Below are 10,279 nucleotides of genomic sequence, written 5' to 3'. Positions count from 1 at the left end.
GGAAGGAAGGAAGGAAGGAAGGAAGGAAGGAAGGAAGGAAGGAAGGAAGGAAGGAAGGAAGGAAGGAAGGAAGGAAGGAAGGAAGGAAGGAAGGACAAGAAAAATGGAACGAATGAAGGAAGGACAAGAAAAATGGAACGAATGAAGTAAGGACGAGAACCAAAGAAAACAGACAAGCAAGAATTAAGGAAGGAAGGAAAGGGTGGATGATGGAAGGAAGAAAGAAACAAACAAAGGAAGGCAGGCAGGGGTACAAAGAATGACACAAAAGAGGCAGGACACAAGCAAAAAAAGAATGAAAGGAAGGAAAGGAATGAAGAAAAAGTGCCATAAGAAAGGAAAGGAAGTAAGAGATAATAAGGAAAACAGAGGAAGGAGTGAAAAAGGGTAAAATGCAAACCCAGGATAAAGATTGCCGTCAGGAAGCAGATTTTTATTTTAAATTTTTCTATCCTGAAATGAAATTCCAGCCATTTTCCTCCCAGACAGTGAAGGACCCTGCTCAGAGAACCTGACGTTCAGGAGCCCAGCAGCGCCACGTCTTGAGAACCCTACAGCTGTCCGTCTGAACGGGCGTGTTTGTACGACGACTACAAGGGGTCCTTTCTGCCCGGCCGCCTCTCAAGTTTCAGGAACACAAAGAGACGCGGAGCTCAGGTAGAGTCTGACCTGGAGCGCGAACAACGGCGGTCCTGTCAGGGAGGAAGAGGACGAGGAAGAGGAGGGGTGAAGGGACCTGCTGGTGTTCAGGCACAAAGGCAGGGAGGAAGATGGAGGAGCGACGGAGCGAGATAATATGAGAGAAGGTCAAAGGCTTTGAAGACACTGAAGCCACACGGCATCATGATTCCTCTCATTCAGAACAGAAATGTTATTAATGTTTCCAACTACACATAAGGCAGGGGTGTCCAAAGTGGTATTAAACCACTGGTTTTAAAGGGACATGGAGAAAAAAAAAAAAAGAAATCCAGACTTACTATCTCGAGATCCTGACTTTTTCCTCCAGATCCCTACTTTTTTTTTTCTCAAGATCCCGAGAAACTAAGTCAAGATCCCGACTTAGTTTCTCGGGGAGCCAATTCCTTCAACACCAAGCGCACATCTTCTTTTCTCACACAAAGTCCATGCAGCTGCAGCTGGTTATGAATGAATTCAACCAAAACTGACAAGTCGTAATAGGACATGCGCTGAATGAAAACTCATTCAGTGAGAGACATCTGTTCAGATGTCTCTCACTTATACAAAAACCATGTCTGCTGTCAAGCACTGATTTGATGTATTTATACCAGTGGTTCTTAACCTTTTTTGAGGTACCAAACCCACCAGTTTCATATGCGCATTCACTGAACCCTTCTGTAGTGATAAATAAAATATGATTTCCGCCCCCCAAATTCAAGACTCAGGGATTTTCTCCCTGAGTCTTGGAAACACATGACTTGGGGTAGTTGGGTCACCCCAAGTGATCTTGGAACTCTGCCAACTAGACTCTAGTTGGGTCACCCCAAGATCCCTAAGACTTCTTAAAAGGTAGAGTCTCTGAGAACAGTTCTTCAAAATATAGTCAGTGTTTTCAGCAAAGTTGAGCTGACTGTCCAGGAACGACCCAAGGTATTTAAAATKTGCCACAGTTTCAACAGGTTGGCCATCGAGAGAAACTGGAACCACTTTAAGGTCTTGTTTAGATCATTTAATTAGCTCTACATTCTGAAGAGAATGAAAAATTAATAATAAATAATACAGACTTCGCGGTATTCTGATTTAGTAATGTAATTATATTATTGTGTTACCACCCCCACACCACTAGAGGCAGTASCAACCCCGAAAAGATGCGACTAAGGAGCAGATTTAGAAGTACACCGAAAGCTACAGAATTTGGTAAAAACTGTGAGCTTTGCTGAAGTAATTAAAGACAGAAGTTCAAATCCATGCTGAGAGTGGAGTTCCTTCCATCAGTGCTCCTCCGCAGCTCTGATTGGCTAAGCAATGTAACGTGATCCTCTGCAGCAAGTGATGGCAAAGCGGGGCGTCATCACGACTTTACACAAGTGTGTCTTTACCTCCGCGGCAGAGGCTCCACCGAACCCCTGAGACCAACTCATCGAACCCCTGGGGTTCGATCGAACGCAGGTTAAGAACCACTGGTTTATACTCAAGCCCAAGCTCGAAATAAAAATCTATATATCTCCTCTATTGCTGCGATTATGTCGTTATGTACTGATCCTGATCCGGATAAAGTTTCTCGAGATTTTGAGAAAAAAAAAAAGTCAGGATCTCGAGAAAAAAAAAGTCGGGATCTTGAGAAAGTAAGTCGGGATTTCTTTGTTTTATTTCTCTCCATGTCCCCTTAGAGGCTCCGTAGAACTCTGCTGCATTTGGAATGTCAAGCAGGCCGGAGATCACTCCCAAAGCAGGAAGTGGACTACAGCGCAGGGCATTCTGGCTAAATACAATCAAAACAAATGAGCGAGGCTAACACTAGCAGGACGAATGGCTTGTGAGGTGTTTTTTTACTAAAGAAAAGAAAGTCTAGAATTAATAAAATCTGACGCCACTTAATTTTTGTTCACATTTCATGAAGAAGAAATGTGAACTCGCTCGGTTTCTTCTTCAGAATTTTTCATGTTTCATTCAGTGGTTCTTGCTGCAGCTCCACCTCAGGCGAGGAGGGAAAGAGGTTTTTCAAAGAGTTTGGTTTGTTTGACAAAGTGCACAACCTGAAAATGTAACAAATGTTCCAACTTTGGTTCCAATCAAACTGAACTGTGAGGTGTGTTAACACCCTAAAACACTTAAAAATACAGCAGAAAATTCTGGAAAATGTAAAATGAAGGGCTAAAGCGTCTAAATGGACTAGATTATTGATATTTCCCAGTGGTCCACTCGCCTCTCGGACAGCGCCTTGCTCTGGTTGTCTCTGGCAGTCTGCAGGTCTCTCTCCAGGCGTTTCTTCTCCGTCTCCAGCTTCTCGGCATCGTTGGGCTCCAGCCGCTTCCGTGGGCTGACGTACTGCAGCTCCTTCAGCAGCTCCTCCTTCTCGTTGATGAGGATGAGGCGGTCCCGCTCCGGGTCCAGCAGCCCCGGCCACGCCTCGCTGTCCAGTTTGGCGATCTGCACCTCAATGCTGGCGATCCTTCAGAAAAACGACAGGACAGCCGACTTGGAGAAAATCCCTGACAGATCAGCATTTACTGATATGGATATTTGTGTTTTTAACAAACATTAAAAAGGCTTTTATTGTGGCATTACATTCATGCTAACGGTGAATAATTTCATTCAACATCTGGTTGATAGTGAGATCCAATGTTGGGGTAAATGTTTTAGCTGCATCTAAATGAAAGATTGAAGCTTCAGATTTTAAAGCAGCTTTCAGATCAAATCCATTACCTTCTCTTTGCCTCATCGTACTTCAGGCTCAGACGAACTTTCTCTGCCAGTTTGTTGCTGCTGGTCGTAAACTGGTTTGAAAAACCAAAGAAAGAAACATAATGAAGGCTCAGATTTTTCTTCATATAAGGTTCTACAACTGTGTTCATACTTTTTCACATTTTGCCACATTGCAACAACAAACGCTTGATGTATTTTGGGGGAAAAAATGATACTTACTTAAATAAAACTCTGGAAATAGCCAGAGCTCAACATTTTAGCGTATTCTTCTCAACAAAGTAGCTAAAACTCATATTTCCAACTTATTTTTGGTCTGAACAATTCTACTCAGACCCCAGACACAAGCCTTGCTCTGCATTTAGAAAACATCCACACCCAGCATGATCCTGTAGGTTTTCCTCCACACACAGTGTTTCAAACACAGGCCAAAATATTCATTTACACATAACTTAACTTTACAAAAAAAAAAAAAAGCTTCTTTCAGCATCATAAATTAAGCACCTAAATTAATAAACTTAGAGATAAGTTTAAATCTCACAATTAAAAAAGTCTAGTTATTAAAAAGCCCCAATTTTCTATTTTTTTTTATTTTTGAAAGGTAATTAATGACATGGAAGTAAAGCAACATGAATATCCCTTCATGCTTTTCGATAAATTCTCATTTTAAAAATGTTACAAAGTGGACTAGAAATAAAATCCAGAACTTTTAATTTCACAGTCATGTTTATCTCTCCATCCAATTCCATACTTATAAAATCATCAAATTCAATTTCTTTTTAGCTTTAACCAACAATTTTAATTAGCTTTAATCATATTCTTGTGACTAAGATGTCATATAAATGGGCCCAAAAAGTGAAAAGCAAATGAATCTGGGCTTTTTTTTAGTTCTAAATATATAAGAAAACTCACCAAATTCTGCAATGAAGTGTGAAAAATTTACATACTTTAAAGATTTTTGAAAAAAGTTGCAAAAGAAATGGCTAGATGGCACAACCAACAAACTCCATTTAGCTTACTTTATTGTACAATTATTAAATTCTGTAAACTTTTAGAACTTTCTAAAACCAGCAGTGACTGAATTTGGGATTTTGAACAATTTTTACCCCATTTTTGAAGTTTTTATTCTCTGCATTTGATTGAACTCGTTTTAGACATTTTAATTCATCACCTTGAAATTTGGTGAGTTTGCAAATTGGGGATCTAAAATGATCAAAATCCTGATTTTTCATACATGTTGGAGGGGCAGAGCCACAACTCAAGCTTTGACTACGTGCCAAAAAATAGAAAATATGTTAAAAAGCCAGAAAGGAAAGTGCAGAAGCACAAACCTGCTTTGACAGCTTTGCTTCAACAGTTTTTGTTTCAGTCATCACTCCAATTCACCATTTATTTAGCTTTTGCATGCAAAACAAGAAATGCTTTCATCAAGATTTAAATCAACTAAATGAATCCTGGTAATTTGACATTACCAGGATTGCCACATGAGGAAAGTTTGAGAGAAACAAATACATAGGTAAATAAAACTACATTTAGAGCAGGAAGTGGGGCTGACATTTTGTTCTGTTACTAACCTCAGCTGGGAGGTCGGTTTGGGATCCGACGTCGGAGTAGAGGCGAGGGATGGACGTCTCAGAGTTGGAGAGCGATGGACTGCTGCCCCATTGCTCCTGTTGGGAGCCAGAATCCAGCCGGAAGCCGTCCTTCAACATGGCCAGTTTCTGAGGAAAACAGAGGAGACACACGAAGACGAGTCAGGGTGGGACAGTAGCAGTGGCCGCAGCCAGGAGGGAGGGAAACAAGAAACACATGAAGGAATAGAAGGTGAAGAAATTACCTCACAGTCCTGGTCTTAAAAAAGGGCTTCGTGTACATTTCCCCAAGGCAAATTCAAGCACTTTTCAAGCTTTTTAAAGGTAGGTTTTTAACTTTTCCAGCAACACACTTTTTAAAGATAAAAATAATAAATTAACTAAAAGAAAAACATTAAAAAAACAGTTTCAATTTAGTATTATATAATATTTATTACCGCAATTAATGTCTTGTGATGGTATTTTACATTCAAGGTAAATTAAAAGGTAAGCTAAAATTTAACAATTTTATTTATGAAATGTCTCTCCCAATTTCAATAACATTGCTATATATATATATACATATATATATATATATATATAATGTGTGTTATATAACACATATAACATCTCTTTGATCTAAAACAGACTTCTTACAAAAAGGTCAGCAAAATGTTAGAACAACAATCTCTGTTACAGCCTTCCATAGTCGTAAATTACTCAACCAGGCCACTAGGGGCACTGCCCAGTTCAAATACAATAGAAGTAGAGTTAGACACGCCACAGGGGAACAAAAGGCTACCTTGAAAAGTTAGCTGGCCAGAACGCAGGCGGCGGTCTCCAGGGAGAAGGGTCTTCCTGTATTTTGCATCCTGGATGAGGTAAAATCATGCTGGTCTCTTGATTTGTTTTGTTGTATGATAGGTTAGTGTGAATCTTATATGTTTGATCGTTTGATGTCAGCTTTATTAATTTGTTTGTCTAATAAATTTTATGATTGTACTTGGAAAGCGTTTGTCTTTGTCTTTGAGCTCAGCTGATACAATGAGGACATCAAGGAATCCGGGCAGAAGAGAGAATAAAAACGAGTCAAAAGATTTTAATTACTCTTCTTCTGAATCTAAATTAACACTACTGAAGGACAAACTGACCTTTTTGCCTCACTTTCTTCTCCTACTACTCCCCAATTTGCATTAGTTGCTGTAATTTCAACTGTTAACTTCATGTTTTCTCCGTTTTTTCCTTTCATAGAACTTTGCGTTCTGTTTGGTTGTGGCACCTTCCTGAAGACGGGCATTGGCTAAGATAATAACTAAATGGTCTCCCTCTGTTATTAAGTTTTTACTTTTCATTAACATTTAAACTAATCCTACATCAGTTCATCTGGGTTTTTTTTTTTGTGTCCCTGCTCTGTCTTCTCAAACGCCCAGTCGGTCATAGTATGGCTGCTTGTACTGAGTTAAGTTCTGCTTCTGCTTGCGGTGTCGCTTCCTGTTGTACGGAGAGTTTTTCCTCTCCACTGTCACTACATGCATGCTCATGAGGAATTGCTGTAAAGTTAAGTGATTGAATGCTGGGAGTCAATGACACAATGTAATCTACTGGGTTATTTTAGATAGAAACTTTTTAAACTAATTTAAATAGTAAACTGCTTAATCAAGTGTTAACAAGGATCAAATGGAATACATACATGATTGAATGCCTTAAGCTGACCTGCTTTTAATTGGAACTATATAAATAAAGTGAACTGAATATGTTTCTTTCAAACACTTACATCTATCTGCCATAAAAAATTGAGATAATTTTGTTGATTCTAGCCTGTGAAAATATCTCATGTTTATTAGAATGAGGATCAAAAGTTATATAAACACAAATAGTCAAAACGAACTAAGACAAACTAAAGCAGCGCTAAAGAGTTTTCTAGTTCACACTGGTCTTTCTTTTTTACTTCACTCTTTTTCTGCAGCTGCTTCTGACATTAAATCAAGCAAAATGAAATGTTTCACAATGACTGCCACAAACATGCTGCAGAAACAGAGACAGGCCTGCAGACTGAGCTGCCAGCTGCAGACGGCAGATCATGCATTATTGAGCGGCTCTTCTCTCTAGTCGTTCTAATGCTTTCAGCCCAAAGGGCTGCGAGGAAAGAGAAGCATGTCACATCTTTGAAACGGAGCAGCCGTTGATAATCATCAACGGATCACAGAAAGTTGGCTGATGTCTCAGTTTCCTTGTAATTTTGCTTTATGTAAACACATCAGCTGACTCCAAGTCCCATCATGCAACTTTAATCTGATCTGCAGCCATGCAGAAATGACAGGTTAACACTGCAGTGCTTCCACATGCATAAAGGAGAGCTGAGAGATATAAACTATGGATGGCATCAAAATAGAGAGAGGAAAACATCTTAAAATGAATGCAAATGCAGCTTCCAAATCCTTCTGCTCGAAGATCCATCAAAACCTTCAGAGTGGAGCTGCAACCAGACATCATTCTGCTGCATCTGAACCCTTTTGTCTTTTCATAGTAAAACCCAGTGTTTACTGTTACACTGTGCAGGTCAGAGATTAACTAACACAGACTGGAAATTTGTCACAAAACAGATTGATACTTCTCTAGCTAACTAAAATAGTTCCATATTTGCATAAAATGTTACACAGCAAATTTTTACTGATTTAATGTGTGATTTCTTTTTAGCAACTGGACTAAAAATATTTAATTTTCATGCACGTTTAGTGAGTTGACAGCATAACCAATATACAAAAACAGAATTTTCTTACTCTGACTTTTTCATGTAATTTTGAAGTTGAATTTCTAATATTGTATAAAAAAAAAGGTCAAGATGCTTAATAAAAAATCTACAAAATGTGCCAGTTTTAAAAAAAATCTGATTAATTGTCAGTATAATCGACAAGTATTCTTCTTTTGAATATAGTGCTGCAGCTTTTCAAACTCCACAACTCAATTTTATGTCAAACTAGACACACAGCATGTGTCCAAGCAGGTGTCCAGCGATTGATGTTTATTCAGCTCCCCAGGTGTGTGAAGCTGGTCTGGGTTGACATCTAAAAGATACTAAAGATGAGTGTTTTCAGCCTCCACTGCAGAAAGCAGCAGCAGAATGAATATGAACTACTGAGACTTAGAGGAACACTTTAAACTCCTCCAGACGTAACTGCCTCTCCTTCTGACCAGGACGAACCTCAATGCAGCACAGCACAGACAGACAGATGAGATCTATGTTCAGCTTGCTGCAGACAAGAGGAGGTCCCTGCAGGATGACGCCTGAAAGATTTAAAACTTGTTGGAATTTCAGGTCACAAAAATCCAAACACTTCAGTTGATCACCGTTGGCTCGATGCTAGAAACCATTCCTGAGATCGTTCCAGTCATCAGCCAATCTGAGCTTCTCCCACTTTTTCTTTCATGAACTTGATGGGCGGTCAACAGAAGGACAAAGGCAAGGCATTAAAGCACCTACTGCCTCCCTGCAGCCTGAGGTAGTAAGTTACTAAATCTGCTTTAGTGCTGTTCATAAAAACACAGAGGCAGCTTCACACCCCCTTAATCTGGGAGCATTTGCTCCGTCTTAGATGTTTTCAGCAATAAATCCCTCTGTCTTAAAACTATGGGAGCATCCACGTCACACACACCTGCAGTGTGGCCCAGATGCTTTAAATATTTTATTTCTAAATTTTTTCTGATGAACAGTTCTCATCAGCCTGACCTGACCATGCTGAAATCTCCAGTATATAAGGATTCACATGAGTACCACAGCGAGGCCTGAACACATCTGAGTTAAACTAATGGGGGAGAAGAAGGAAGTACTGTTGTCATGGAAATTTGGTGTCAACCTTTGTTGCAGAGGATAAAAAGAGTGAAAAAGCATCTCATACCCACTGTTGAGCACGATGGACGACCTGTGATGAAGTGGGAACAGCTAATGGCTTAAACCCAGACACAGCAGCTGGAAGTCAATTTAAAGAGCCCTCCACACTTATTTACACTTCTTCTAAAGATGGATTTAAAACGCCCAATAATAAATTAAGCTTTCATTAAAGTCGTATAATATTATACAATATCATATATTGTATAATATTATACAACTTTATTATAATATTGTATAATATTATACAATATTATATATGTAATATTATACAATATATAATATTGTATAATTGTAAGTTTAATTTATTATTAGGCGTGAGTGCAGTGGTGGGCACCGCAAATCAAAAAGTTAGTTGTGTTAACCCTAAAGCACTAATCAGAAATACTAGTTACCCTAATGCTAACACTAACGCTAAAGCGCTTTACACTACTTTCTGTTGAAACTACAGGGATCTATGCGTTCTGGATACAGAGCATTGTTTGCTGCAGCGAAACGCAGGTGGAGTCTTCAGTCTTCATCCACTTCAAAATAAAAGCATAAATATAAACATCTAACTACTTGAAGACTTCTTAACAGTCGACAACTAAACTTCAACACAGATGTTGAAATTTATCCAACGGAAAGCTTACAAAACAAACGAGTAAATAAGCACGTTAGAATTTAATTAGGAAAAAAATCTATTTAGGGGAAGCTAAGCCTGCTAAACATTTTCCAAGTCTGCAAAAATGCTAAAAAGGGTTAAATGTAAACTTTGCTCCACTACTAGTGTATTAGGAGAAGTGAGTCCACCACTGATTGGGTGAAAACAAACCAAAAAAGTTAATAAACAAGTTTTTTTTGTTGTTTTTATACCAAACTTACAGGAGATACACCGGGGCGGATCTAGTGGGGTGGCAGTTGCCACCCCAAATGAGAGCCTTGCCGCCCCTGTTGCCACCCCAGCTGGCGACTATGAATTCAATAAATAGTTATGGGAAATCGGACATTAAGCGCATCAATCTCTTTTTTCCGACAACATTGAATGCAACACAATGTAACCTGACGAGAAGTGTGAGAGAAGGACACAGCGCGAAGCAGCAGCATTAATAGGATGGATATAAATTACTGGACTGGACATTACGTGACTTATCGTGCGCCACACCTGAGCCATTGAGTGAACATTATGGGTGGTCAGGAAAATACCACAGTCACGCAAAGAATCTGAAAAATGGACGCAATATTTAGCGGTTAATTCAACCCTATGAATTGGATAATAAGGGCTTCAGATGTAACAGGTGAAGAAAACGTTTTAACTTAAAGAAAACATTGAACAAGTGAGCAGTGGATCAGGTATTCTAGCCTAACTGTTGGTAGCCTTCTATTGACTTTGATAACCTTAACATGTGCTGCGCAGTTCGGTGTGTTTTGGTTCCGTTGGCACTAAAACAGGTCAACCCGC

General features: G+C 39.3%; 1 protein-coding gene across 2 annotated transcripts in view; it reads right to left on the bottom strand.

Annotated features, from left to right (window-relative positions):
* The window catches only part of wwc1 (WW and C2 domain containing 1), a 50,772-nt gene that overhangs the window by 14,057 nt on the left and 26,436 nt on the right, over positions 1-10,279 (bottom strand). For both annotated transcript variants that reach the window (XM_008428437.1, XM_008428439.1), the window contains exons 8-10: positions 4,956-5,102; positions 3,385-3,455; positions 2,885-3,130 (exon numbers count right to left, since the gene is read on the bottom strand). In XM_008428437.1, coding sequence (XP_008426659.1) covers positions 2,885-3,130; positions 3,385-3,455; positions 4,956-5,102 — 464 coding nt within the window. The remainder of the gene's footprint in view (positions 1-2,884; positions 3,131-3,384; positions 3,456-4,955; positions 5,103-10,279) is intronic.

The sequence above is a fragment of the Poecilia reticulata genome, linkage group LG14, assembly GCF_000633615.1.
Source record: "Poecilia reticulata strain Guanapo linkage group LG14, Guppy_female_1.0+MT, whole genome shotgun sequence".
Classification (NCBI taxonomy): domain Eukaryota; kingdom Metazoa; phylum Chordata; class Actinopteri; order Cyprinodontiformes; family Poeciliidae; genus Poecilia; species Poecilia reticulata.
Note: the sequence above shows the minus strand (reverse complement) of the source record. Positions and strands in the feature narration are given on the sequence as shown.